Source organism: Oryctolagus cuniculus, chromosome 14 (genome assembly GCF_051225735.1).
Source record: "Oryctolagus cuniculus isolate XC-2025 breed Fujian yellow rabbit chromosome 14, ASM5122573v1, whole genome shotgun sequence".
NCBI classification, from domain to species: Eukaryota; Metazoa; Chordata; class Mammalia; order Lagomorpha; family Leporidae; genus Oryctolagus; species Oryctolagus cuniculus.
In genome coordinates this window covers 92402658-92415126 of record NC_142880.1, presented here as the reverse complement: position 1 = coordinate 92415126, position 12469 = coordinate 92402658, and the positions used below count along the sequence as shown (strand labels likewise).

At 49.1% G+C, this 12469-nt stretch overlaps 1 protein-coding gene across 10 annotated transcripts in view; it reads left to right on the top strand.

Moving 5' to 3' along the window:
• Nucleotides 1-12469, top strand: part of MTRR (5-methyltetrahydrofolate-homocysteine methyltransferase reductase) — a 30439-nt gene that overhangs the window by 5992 nt on the left and 11978 nt on the right. For 4 of the 10 annotated variants that reach the window (XM_002721818.6, XM_089313296.1, XM_051853410.3 and 1 more), the window contains exons 5-9: nucleotides 2749-3127; nucleotides 6185-6307; nucleotides 7620-7773; nucleotides 8468-8556; nucleotides 10896-11076. In XM_002721818.6, coding sequence (XP_002721864.3) covers nucleotides 2749-3127; nucleotides 6185-6307; nucleotides 7620-7773; nucleotides 8468-8556; nucleotides 10896-11076 — 926 coding nt within the window. The remainder of the gene's footprint in view (nucleotides 1-2748; nucleotides 3128-6184; nucleotides 6308-7619; nucleotides 7774-8467; nucleotides 8557-10895; nucleotides 11077-12469) is intronic. The other 6 variants (XM_051853409.3, XM_089313297.1, XR_016220863.1 and 3 more) reach the window with 4 other exon arrangements.

Genomic DNA, 12469 nt, shown 5'->3' with positions numbered 1-12469 from the left:
ATTTTGAAATCCATGCATTTGAGTGCCTTAAAAATGTTGATGATAAATTTGTATTATGAACAGACTATAGATTTCAAAATTTTTTTGTACCAGAATAGATTTATCTTTCAATTCTATTTTTCACAGACTGTTTGAAATACCTTCCTATTCCAGTGGCCTGTGCCTCTGAAATTTCCACCCTGACTCGAGTTTTCCCCTTTCTGACATGATGGTAGTACCCAGAGGGCATTTTTGCTCAGAGAACACCGTTCTGAAGGGTAAAGAATGCACACTTGAGTCCGGATTCCTGAGTTTGAATCTTTGATTGTCCCCTTACTGACTGGCCTTTGGTCACATTACTTACCCATTTACTGGCCTGGTTTTTCATCTATGAAATAGGCAATAATACATGTACTCAGTGAGCCTCTTGGGAGGAGCAAAGGAATCGGACTTATGTTGACCTCCTAGAACCGTGCCTGTCATCTGGTAGTCACTCAGTGACCTGCAGCTCTCTTCACAGTAATGGATGTTGTCACTTTAATAGTTCTGGGTTCTGAGAAGGAGATCTTAAACATGGTTGGGGGGCAGGCACCGTGGTACAGCGGAGAAAGACACTGTTTGGGACACCCACATACCTAGCTTTGAGTCCTGCCTCTGCTTCCTACTGATGCACACCCTGGGAGGCAGCAGATGATGGCCGAGTACTCGGGTTCCTGTCACCCCTGTGAGAGACCCGAGGGAAGTTGCTGGCTCCTGGCTTCGGCCAGCCCTTCACCTGTCTGTTTTAGGCATTTGAGGAAGAAGCAGCAGGTAGAAGATCTCCATCTTGGTCTGTCCTTCTACCTCTCAGATAGATAGATAGATAGACAATAGATAAATAGGGAGATCTTTTTTTTTTTAAACTTTTATTTAATGAATATAAATTTCCAAAGTACAGCTTATGGATTACAATGGCTTCCGCCCCATAACGTCCCTCCCACCCGCAACCCTCCCCTTATCCACTCCCTCTCCCCTTCCATTCACAGCAAGATTCATTTTCGTTTCTCTTTATATACAGAAGATCAGTTTAGCATATATTAAGTAAAGATTTCAACAGTTTGCTCCCACACAGAAACATAAAGTGAAAAATACTGTTTGAGTACTAGTTATAGCATTCAATCTCAATGTACAGCACACTAAGGACAAAGATCCTACATGAGGAGCAAGTGCACTATGACTCCTGTTGTTGACTTAACAAATTGACACTCTTGTTTATGGCCTCAGTAATCACCCTAGGCTCTTGTCATGAGTTTCCAAGGCTATGGAAGCCTTTTGAGTTCACCGACTCTTATCTTATTTAGACAAGGTCATAGTCAAAGTGGAAGTTCTCTCCTCCCTTCAGAGAAAGGTACCTCCTTCTTTGATGACCCGTTCTTTCCACTGGGATCTCACTGGCAGAGATCTTTCATTTAGGGTTTTTTTTTTTGTTTTTTGTTTTGTTTTTTTTTTCCCCCCAGAGTGTCCTGGCTTTCCATGCCTGAAATAGGGAGATCTTTTAAACATAATTCTGTCAGCTTGCTGTCAGGAAGCACGTTTTGATCTGTGCACCATGTGAGTTCTGACGAGACAGTGACGTGGTCCTGCTCTTCATGGCAATTTCGGTTTATGAATTAGACATTGACAGGTAGCTCCCTTGAGTTGGGATTAAACATGATGAAGTTGTGATTTCCAGCCCTCTACATGGCCTTCCTTACCCACTCACTTCACCCACACTCTCTGCTCAGGGGTGGAGGGAACCCTGTGCCTGAGTACTTTGCTGGTAAGTGGATCGCCACTTTGGAGGAGTGTATTTATGCTTAAGTCAGCTTCCCTAAGAAATGTTTGTCCTTTCTCCCTGCAGTCAGCCACCTGGGGAATTTTAGGAAAAAAAAAAAAGATTGAAAAGTTTGGACTGTTTATTTAACCAAAAGATTTGCCATTAATATACAGTGATTTTTTTAAAAATTTATTTGACAGGTAGAGTTATAGAGAGACAGAGAGAAAAGTCTTCCTTCCGTTGGTTCACTCCCTAAATGGCCACTATGGCCGGAACTGCGCTGATCTGAAGCCAGGAGCCAGGTGCTTCTTCCTGGTCTCCCAAGCACCTGGGCCACAGCAGAGAGCTGGACCAGAAGAGGAGCAGGGGGGACTAGAACCAGTGCCCATATGGGATGCCGGCGCCACAGGTGGAGGATTAACCAAGTGAGCCATGGTACCGGCCCTACAGTGATTTTTTTTTTTTTTTTTGGTGCTATTTTAATCTAAGGGGAAAAGATCAGTGAAGTGGCCAGGCAGAAATAGATGGGGCATGCCGTTGGAGAATGACTGTGACATCAGAGTAGCTGTTTTAAGTTGCGTTTAAATAGTGTTTTAAGTTGTTAGCTGCCTCAGTGTAACATCCCTATTTAAAATTGTAGGTTCTGAAAAATAAAGATAACCGATTATTTTAAGGAGTCAAGAGGAGTGACGTTTCTCTTATTACTGAAGTGTCTTCCCGTCCCACTTTGTTTCTCTGACCTGTGTTCACGCTCATATTTTGTGTCGCTTCAGTGCTACTGATAAACCCAGAATGTCCTGCTTTTTAAAGCTCGATCGTTGGCAGTTTTGTGTTCTGAGCAGTCTTCGTGTTCACTGTTCTGACAGTTGCACAGAACACTCTGAGAAAAGCACAGACCCCGCCATTGTCCCAATATTCTGTGTTCCAGGGCTGCACTCAGGCTTTCATGTCTTCCTTTTCTTATTGCCATCCAGTTTAGAGCTCGTGGTTGAGCCGTGGATCGCCGGGCTCTGGGCCGCCCTCACCAAGCACTTTGGGTCCAGCAGAGGACGAGAGGAGATGAGTGGAGCTCTCCCAGAGGCCCCGAGTGCCTCCTTAAGGACAGAGCCCGCGCAGCCAGAGCTGTTACACATCGAATCTCAGGTCCGGCATCTGAGATTAGATGACTCAAGAGGAAGGGACTCGGAGGGTTCGAAACAGAACGCAGTCAGCAGCGCTCAGTCCGGTGCTTTGATTGAAGGCTTGGAAGCTACGCTCACCCGTTCTGTGCCCCCGCTCTCTCAAGCCTCCCTCAATATTCCTGCTTCGCCCCCGGAATACCTGCAGGTGCATCTGCTGGAGTCTGCCGGCGAGGTGAGCGATTGGACTTTGTGCTTTGGGCTGTGTGATGCGATCGAATCACGGAAGTTTGCTTTCCCTTTTTGCTTCTATTAATTATGTTAAAACAGACATCAGCGAGCTGTGGCTTGCCTACCACCGCCTTCCTCCTGAGATGGTGCACTGTTTTGCATTTTCCATTGTGGTGAGGCGGGGGAAGTGGGGTCAGATCCAGGGGCTTACGCTAGGCCTTTCCCGCTGTGATAGCTCTTTCCCTACAGCCCGGTAATCTAGTGTGTGGCTTTGCCATTTGCCAGCTGCTGAGAACCTTCTGGAGGTCATAGGACCTGGTGAACCCCCTGAGGCAGACCTGAGCTAAGACTCCATTTGCTCCCTGAGCTGCCAAGTGGACTCTGATGGCCCTTTGGGACCCTGGGTACTAGTGTCAACATGGACCTTCCTGTAACAGTCCCTAAAATGTTCCAGCATGTACATGGACTCCTTAGAAGGGCAGGGTCATTTCCAAGTGCAGTCGCTGTGCTGTGACAGTCTCTCTTCCTAGGGATGTGCCCCTGTGTAGGCAGTAGGGTCAGCGTCTCGATACTGGCCCAGAGGTCTTCAGTTTTCATTGAGGCAGTCGCCTGGAGCCTCCCTGTCTTCTCTCCTTGGTTTCTTTTCATTGTAAGGATTGATCCAACGTCCTTGTTAGCTGCCCGTTGGTTTTGACCCTAGGGACAGCATATTCTTAGCCATCGCTGAGGGTCCATCCCAAGGGCCGGTCTCCCTGCCTGCCCATCTGAACTTTGTACTCACTGGGAGGGTGTGGGAGGGTGTGCCCACCTGCCCTCCACTGTCTGGGGGTCCGGCCTTCCCACTGCTGTTGGCCCCAGCCTGGGGGAGGCTGACCCTGAACGCCCCAGGGATGCTGGTGCCCTCTCACCCGCATGGTCCCGACGGCCTCAGCGGCGATGTCTCGTTGGTGCTCCCATAGAGCATCACCCACTGATGGTTTGGGGCTCTGCATGCTTTATCTGCTCTCCAACTTAGGAGCCTTTTCCTTCCTTCTCCAAGTGCTGGTGTGGCAGCCCCGCCATTCCTGCCTCACTTGGAGTGGCTGTTGCTCTCTCCTCGCTGCTGGAAGCTACTCAGCATGCTCACATGGTCTCTGGGAGCTCCTGCCAGGGAGGAATTTAACTCTGAGTGCTGGGAGGGTGTTCCAGAGTCAGAGAGCTCCCTGGCCCACGTTTACGTTCTGCCTCCTCGCTCCAGGACATCTTCATTCTGTCTCTGCTCACTCTCCTGGCTCCTGGCTCCTCCCGGGCAGCTTGCTGTCCTGTACTTACTTTGCCTTCCTTGGCTGGCCCAGCTCTTTATCAGCTGAGTGTGTTGTGACTTGATGCTGGTCCCGGGCCCAGCAGCCAGGAGAGGGCGTAGATGGAGGGCCGGCGTCTTGTGGTCAGAGCTCCCTGCAGGAAGGGAATCCTTGCTCTATAACGGGGGGGCTTATGTGAGCTCAGAATGGGAATCTGAGGCTTTGAGATTTCCTGCCCACTGCCAGGACTCCACTCTTGCCTCAGCTTCTTGAGCTTCCTCGGGTTGCAGATGAGGCTTCTTTGTCAGACACTTAGGATGTCCGCTGGCCTCCACACTAAGTCTGTAGAGCTTGGTTACTCACTTTCTTTCGCGTTTTGCAGTTTCTCGAGTGTCGGTAAGGCTTGGCAGTGGCCCCAGTGTGCTGTCCCCGTTGTTCCTGAGCAGCTGAAATATCGCAGTCTGACGTGCTGCCTTCTGCTGGGCTGCCGTCCTCCCTAGCATGTGCATTGCTGCCTGGCTGCCACCATCCCTCGGGGATTCCCACTGTCAGCAGGTGTCGAGTGATCCAGCTCGAGATGCCCATTTAGCTTCCTTCTCAGGCCACTCGGGCGCCCACTGTCACAGGATGGCTTCCCAGGACTCAAACTAGGAGGTGTTGGGACGTTCTCTTGGATCATCACCCTGGAGAAGAGGGGAACAGAAACAGGTCTGGGCCCCGTGAGAAGCTGAGCCAGGATGCAGTCTGAGCAGGGGCCCCAGCCAAGGCCCTTGGGGTCTGCAGAGCTAGTTGGGCCTTCAGAATTCTGAGTTGGTGGAAGGGGCTGCACCGTTGTGTCACTGAGGAGTCGTCAGAGTGGGTGCGACTGAGAGGAGGCCAGGTCTGGGGCGAGGTGTTTACCTGCAAGTGCCGAGCGGATCCTCTCGGGAACACAGCGTGCTGAGAGCTGACTTCCAACAACCCTGCAGCCATCTTTGCTGAGGGCAGTGCAGCCATCTTTGCTGAGGGCAGCCTCTCAGGGGTGCTGAGGGCCCCCACATTATGGCTCCCAGGTAACCCATCGTGACCCTCCCAGCTTTCCCATTTAGCCACTTGTGAAATTCGTCATCCACCACTTGTTAAAAAGCTGGTTTCTATTTTTAAACATATTGATGAGGCGATACGAAGAATTGGATTTCTTCAGCGTTTCCCCAGACCTATGCTGTCCAGGACAGGAGCCCCTAGCCACATGCAGCTGCTGAAATGTGAACGAATGAACATTAAGTAAAATGAAGAATTCAGTTCCCTGTCAAACTGGCCAGATTCTAGGTGCCCAGCAGGCACATGCAGAGCCGCCTGGGTCACAGAGAACATCTCCGTCACCGTGGAAGGCTGCTACACCGCACCCCAGCACCTGGGCTTCCTGTGACCATCTACACAGCCACGCTGCAGGCTCAAACATCTGTCGTTTCCTTCAGGGTCTCCTTCCAGAAGCGTGTGCATTTGCAGTATTTGGCTTTACCACTGGTAAATTAGGAGACTGCTAGGTCTTCAGGTGGTAGGGCTGTTTTTGTCTTCGTGTATTTCAGAAATTCCTAATGTCTGATAAGCAGGCTGTGGGCTACAGATGAGCTTCTCTTGTGAAAAATGAGATGCGTGGGTCTGAACCTGTTGACCTTAGCAGGGAGTGCCAAGTAGCAAGGGGCTTTGTAAGCTTCGTAGTGCTTGCATAGTCACTAAGTGAGGGGATGGTGCGATAGAAAATCACATTCACCTGCATTGCATCACGTTTGTTTCTCAAGGAGGAGAGCCAGTCGTCTGTGCCTTCAGCGGATCCAGTTTTTCGAGTTCCGATTTCAAAGGCCGTTCAACTCACGAGGAACGATGCGGTGAAGACCACTCTGCTGCTAGAATTGGACATCTCCGTAAGTTGCACGGTTTCTTTGCCAGCATTGATCCCCGTGGTGCTTGGTCGCCCGCTCAGGAGAAGCTGGAAGTCCCTGACGGCACAGCTGGCTGTCCTGTTCTTGGTCCCCCTCCGCGTGCCTGAGTTCTTTCCACTTCAGGGAGGGGGTAAGATGGGTGGCGGGAGGTGATTCAGCTGCAAGGGTGCAGTTGCTGCCTTTGCAGAGCTGTAGGTCAGCCAGCTGGTTAACAGGCAGAGCTCAGACTGGACGGTTCTGTGCGGGTCAGCTTCTCAGAGCCAAGATGGCTTCCTCAGAGAATATGGAAAAAATGAGGGGTTCGCTCCAGAAAATTGATGGTGTAGAAACACTTGCATAGTTTCCGGGCTTAAGCACTGGCTCTCTGGGCTCCCACCGTGAGCCCTGGCCTCTGCATGCATCCCTCTAGGCTGCGGGGGTCATGGCCTGGCACATAGACTTGATCTGGGGAGTGGCTTTCTCTCCAGCACGTGTGTGCTCGTGACCAGGACCAAGCCACGTAGTGTGATGTTTTATGTTCATTAAGGAAATTGTAACATGTCTTCTCCCACCCCTGTTTCTCACCAAAGGGAAAGGACAAAGTAAGGAAATGGAAAATCAGTGTGGGTGATTTTTGTTAGTTTTTTTGTGGTCATTGTGTGTGTGTGTGCACACCTGTGCATGTTGTTGTAAGAGGGATTTTCACCACAATTTGAAAAACACTGTGGTACCTTACTCTGCATAAAATAAGAAGGGTCTGATTTCCCTTCTGTAACTATGCAGTGAAACAAGGCAGGATACTGGGTCACACCTGAATTTCATTTTCAGAGTAACTGCTGATACATGTATATTGGCTTTGTTTGAGTTCATATATTAAAATTATTTTCTGGGCCGGCACCGTGGCTCACTAGGCTAATCCTCCACCTGCGGCGCTGGTACTCCTGGTTCTGGTCTTGGTTGGGGCGCCGGTTTTGTCCCGGTTGCTCCTCTTCCAGTCCAGCTCTCTGCTGTGGCCCAGGAGGGCAGTGGAGCATGGCCCAAGTCCTTGGGCTCTGCACCCGCATGGGAAACCAGGAGGAAGCACCTGGCTCCTGGCTGCAGATCTGTGCAGCGCCAGCCATAGCGGCCATTTGGGGGGTGAACCAATGGAAGGAAGACCTTTCTCTGTCTCTCTCTCTCACTGTCTAACTGCCTGTCAAAAAAAAAATATATTTTCTGAGTTCATATATTAAAATGGTCATACAACGAGAGTATGTTTTCGTTACTCCACAACTTAAACTCTTCAACCAAAACTTTCATTTTGGTTCTTCTTTAGAAAACAAATTTTTCTTATCAGCCTGGAGATGCCTTCAATGTGGTCTGTCCCAACAATGGTCCTGAGGTGCAGAACCTGCTGGAAAGACTGGAGCTCGCAGACAAAAGAGAGCACCGTGTGCTCTTGAGCCTTAAGGCAGACACCAAGAAGAAAGGTACCACCCTGGTGCTAGGACTTCCTGGGTGTCCTGGGGCAGTGGTCTGCAGCCAGCAGGCCAGAGAGCGCCAGGCCATTCCTGCACAGGTGTAGGGGCCTGCCTGGGGGCCAGCAGGGGGAGCAGAGGCAGCCCAGATGTCACCAGGCTCTTGCCTTCCGCATTCCTCACGCTGAAGGTGCTGGTGGATTCTGTGCTTACTGGACTCCTGTGCACGGGACAGGTGAAAGGAGCTGTGAGAATATTAAAGAAAGTCCTTTCCTGTTATGTTTCCTTCTCATCACTTGGTTCTCATTACTTATTTGTTACATATAAGTAATTGCTTTTTCCATAATTAAAATGCTATTTATTTTTTCAAATATAAATATGTGCTGTATGCCTAGAATCTTGAACTTGCGGTTAGTCCTAAAACTCTTTTTGAGAACAATACTCTAATTCTGATGGAGCACTACCATCTTGGGTTTTTTAATTCCTCAATTTTAGATAATTTTCCTATCTTTCATTTTGCCTACTTTGCATTTATGACTCTTGCTTTTGGGTGGGGCTTTTCTGCGGTCTTCATTTTGCTGACCGTACATTGCCACAGACCGTCTTGCCCTGTGACAGCAGCGTGATGTCAAGGAGTGTGGTTTGGGAGAAAGCACGGCACCCGATGCCTTCCACGTCGTGAGCCTTTCCCTGTCTTGCTGAACAGGAGCTGCCTTGCCCCCGCACGTCCCCGAGAGCCGCTCACTCCAGTTCATTTTCACCTGGTGCCTTGAAATACGAGCAGTTCCTAAAAAGGTATTCTTCTGTCTTCTCTGTATAACTGTTTTAAAATATGCTTAGCTCGTGTAGGACTTACATTAACTAGATCTGATATCTGTCTTTGACAGTCTTAACAGAATGTGCTTTTCATAGCATGTTTAGAAAAGTAGTTCCCGAGGAGGAGTGGTATCGTTATAATTGGCATAGGCAAATATATTTATGTTGGGCTTGCATTGAAATTATTTATGTTTTCTGCAGAATGAGATTATAAAAATAGGATTTTTGTTCGTGTTATTTTTACTAGACATTAACTTTATATAGCAGTTACACAGTGATGAAATTCTCCACGGGTAACCTTCATTCCCCAGCTACGCATTGCCATCTCTCTCTGATGACAGAAAGCCTGCGAGAGCTGAGGGCCCCACCCCACTTGCCACCTCCTGTAGTTACTTAGGTCTCTTTTGTGTAGTGCTGCATACTTACTTATTGGTGAGGCAGACTTCTTTGGGGAAAATTGAAGGTTTTCATAGGTTAGTTATACTGCTGTTTAGAAGAATTTAGAGATGGAATGGTCCACTAGATGTCAGTATCATATTAAGAACTATATTTTTAAAATACTGTTTTTTTTTCCCCCTTAACTATTTTTCTCAGTTGACTGTTAGAAGGTAAAATTTTCCACTTTTTTCCTGGCCAAGAGGTGTTGTCAGTGAGTACAAAGAGGCTGGCACCGCGGCTCAATAGGCTAATCTTCCGCCTGCAGCACCGGCACACCGGGTTCTAGTCCTGGTCAGGGAACTGGATTCTGTCCCGGTTGCCCCTCTTCCAGGCCAGCTCTCTGCTGTGGCCCGGGAGTGCAGTGGAGGATGGCCCAAGTGCTTGGGGCCTGCACCCCATGGGAGACCAGGAGAAGCACCTGGCTCCTGGCTTTGGTGCACCGGCCGCAGCAGCCATTGTGGGGTGAACCAACGGCAAAGGAAGACCTTTCTCTCTCTCTCTTTCTGTCTCTCTCACTGTCCACTCTGCCTGTCAAAAAAAAAAAAAAAAAAAGAAGAGGTGAGTACAAAGATACTGAAATGAGGCTGCCCTTTCCACAAAGTGCTGTATTCATGTGTTTATTGCATTTCTAGTCTTTGGGAAGCAAACTACTTTAGAGAGAGGCTTAGCTGTAGGTATCATTTGATTAAATCATTTGATTAAATTTAGGGTTGATGCATTGTGATGAGAACTTCTAGATTAAATGCAATAAATTCGTAACTTTGGTTCAAATTTAACATTTTTTACTTTTTTGCTTGTGTGAATATATATATATATATACATTTTATATATATTCATTTTGATTTCCTGCAAAACCAATATGCTCCTTGTAAAAATTCTGGATTCAGAAATAAGTAACCCAAGAAGGGAAGTTCCCTAATCCTGCTCTCAGTGTTTGCATTTTCTTTTGCTGAGAAAAAAAATGAATCTTAAGATATACAAAGTGACTTCAAAAAGTTCATGGTAAACAGAATTAAAAGATAAGTTTATTTTGGTACAAAAAAGTTTAAAATCCATGGATAGTGTTTTCATAATATACATTTTCTGAGAATTTTTTTGGAAACCACTTTTTTGTACTGTTCTATAACTTCTCTGTTTTACTTAAAAATAGGCAAGTGTTTACCCCTTTCAGCATGGGTAGACTGAAAATATCTAGTGGATGCAGCATAATTTATTGGTTTACTTAGTTGTGGGCGATTGGTTGTTTCCAGTTGTCCACTATTTCTAGAAACCGCCTAGGTGAACATGAACATATGCTATAAGGCTGTATTAATATGGTACATATTTATTTGAAGTGTTTTTGCAAGATAAATTCCTCGAAGTATAATTACCATTTTAAATATCTGCAGTGTACATGGTGGTGATGTTTCTCAGCCTTGTCAGCAGTGCGGCATTTCCTGTGTTAGCACCGCGAGGTCTGGGACCACCCCCAAAGCAGCGACCTCGGCCCTGCTAAGGGAGCGCAGGACACGACGGTCGTGAGCTGTGGCATAAGAAGTGACCGTAGCCATCAGTATTTCATGCAGCATTTGACAGGGATGACAATAAAATGCTGTGTTCCTGAGCTGCACGTGTCACACAGGACTAGGTCTGGACTGCATCGAAGCCGACAGTGGCTATAGCGAGTCCGGTGTCTTGTCCGGGAGTTTGGGCTGCTTCTTTGTAGGATTTTCCCAGCAGGGCGGCATCAAATCAGATGGTAGCTTCTGTTTTCCTGACAGCACTCCTCGTGGCTGCCTCCCTTTTTCTTGGGGAATCGGGCACGTCCCAGGCAGAGACCGAGCACTCTCACGGTTGTCAGCACGGGGCACGTGTCACTTACGGCAGCCTCCTTTGCCCAGGCGTTTCTGCGAGCCCTCGTGGACTGCACCAGCGACGGTGCTGAGAAGCGCAGGCTACAGGAGCTGTGCAGCAAACAGGGAGCGGCCGATTACAACCGCTTCGTCCGAGACGCCAGCGCCTGCCTCCTGGACCTCCTCGTCGCCTTCCCGTCCTGCCGGCCGCCGCTCGGCCTCGTGCTCGGTGAGCGGCTGCCTGCCCAGAACCCCCACTCTGTGTGCTCTCGGGTAGGCGTCCTTGGCGGGACAGCAGCCTTACGGATGTCGTGCAGTCCTGTGCAGACGTCGTGGGGTCACGCTGAGTGCGGGAGGTCTGTGACAGACTGGGGCGGTGACACCTGAGCCGTCTCCTGGGAGTCCGTCTGCACGCTTTCTGATTTCTCGTTTTTCTCCTTCCAGTGTCACTATCATTTTCTCTTAGTGTATCCACTCTTCTCCCTTTCTTTGCGGCTCAGAATTTAGCATTTTTAAAATGTACTTGTTTTTTTCCAAGAAGTTATTTTGCTGATCTGTTTTTCTAAAAGTGAATTTTATAAGAAAAAACATGATCTTTTTCAAAAATAGTGAATGTGGCACATAATTGACAGTTTAACCACCCCCACACCCTGCGTGCGCAATGCAGAAATGCCCCTGCCTGGGAAAATCCAGACTGAGGGTCTTTATGTATTTATTTATTTTTAATTTTTTATTTTTGGACAGGCAGAGTTAGACAGTGAGAGAGAGAGAGAGACAGAGAGAAAGGTCTTCCTTTTCTGTTGGTTCACCCCACAATGGCCGCTGCGGCCGGTGCATCGCGCTGATCCGAAGCCAGGAGCCGGGTGCTTCTCCTGGTATCCCATGTGGGTGCAGGGCCCAAGCACTTGGGCCATCCTCCACTGCACTCCCGGGCCACAGCAGAGAGCTGGACTGGAAGAGGGACAACCAGGACAGAATCTGGCGCCCTGACCGGGACTAGAACCCAGTGTGCTGGCGCCGCAGGCAGAGGATTAGCCTAGTGAGCCGCGGCGCCGGCCTGAGAGTCTTTTGAGAGCAAAGGGGGACTCATGACGCCTGTCCCTGCCGATGCACTCGGGGCTCGCAATCCGGAAAACCGCAGGTGAGAGCGTGCCCAAGCTCCTTCCTTCCAGCACAGGGGTCTCTCCTGACCATGTCAGTAGGGCCGGACAGTGGCTCTGAGAACTGACCATGTCAGTAGGGCCGCACAGTGACTCTGAGAACTCCTGACATCTCAGTAGGGCCGCACAGTGGCTCTGAGAACTCCTCACCGTGTCAGTAGGGCCGGACAGTGACTCTGAGAACTCCTGACCGTGTCAGTAGGGCTGCACAGTGACTCTGAGAACTCCTGACTGTGTCAGTAGGACTGGACAGTGACTCTGAGAACTCCTGACTGTGTCAGTAGGGCCGGACAGTGACTCTGAGAACGCCTGACCGTGTCAGTAGGGCCGGACAGTGACTCTGAGAACTCCTGACCGTGTCAGTAGGGCCGGACAGTGACTCTGAGAACTCCTGACCGTGTCAGTAGGGCCGGACAGTGACTCTGAGAACTCCTGACTGTGTCAGTAGGACCGGACCCTGAC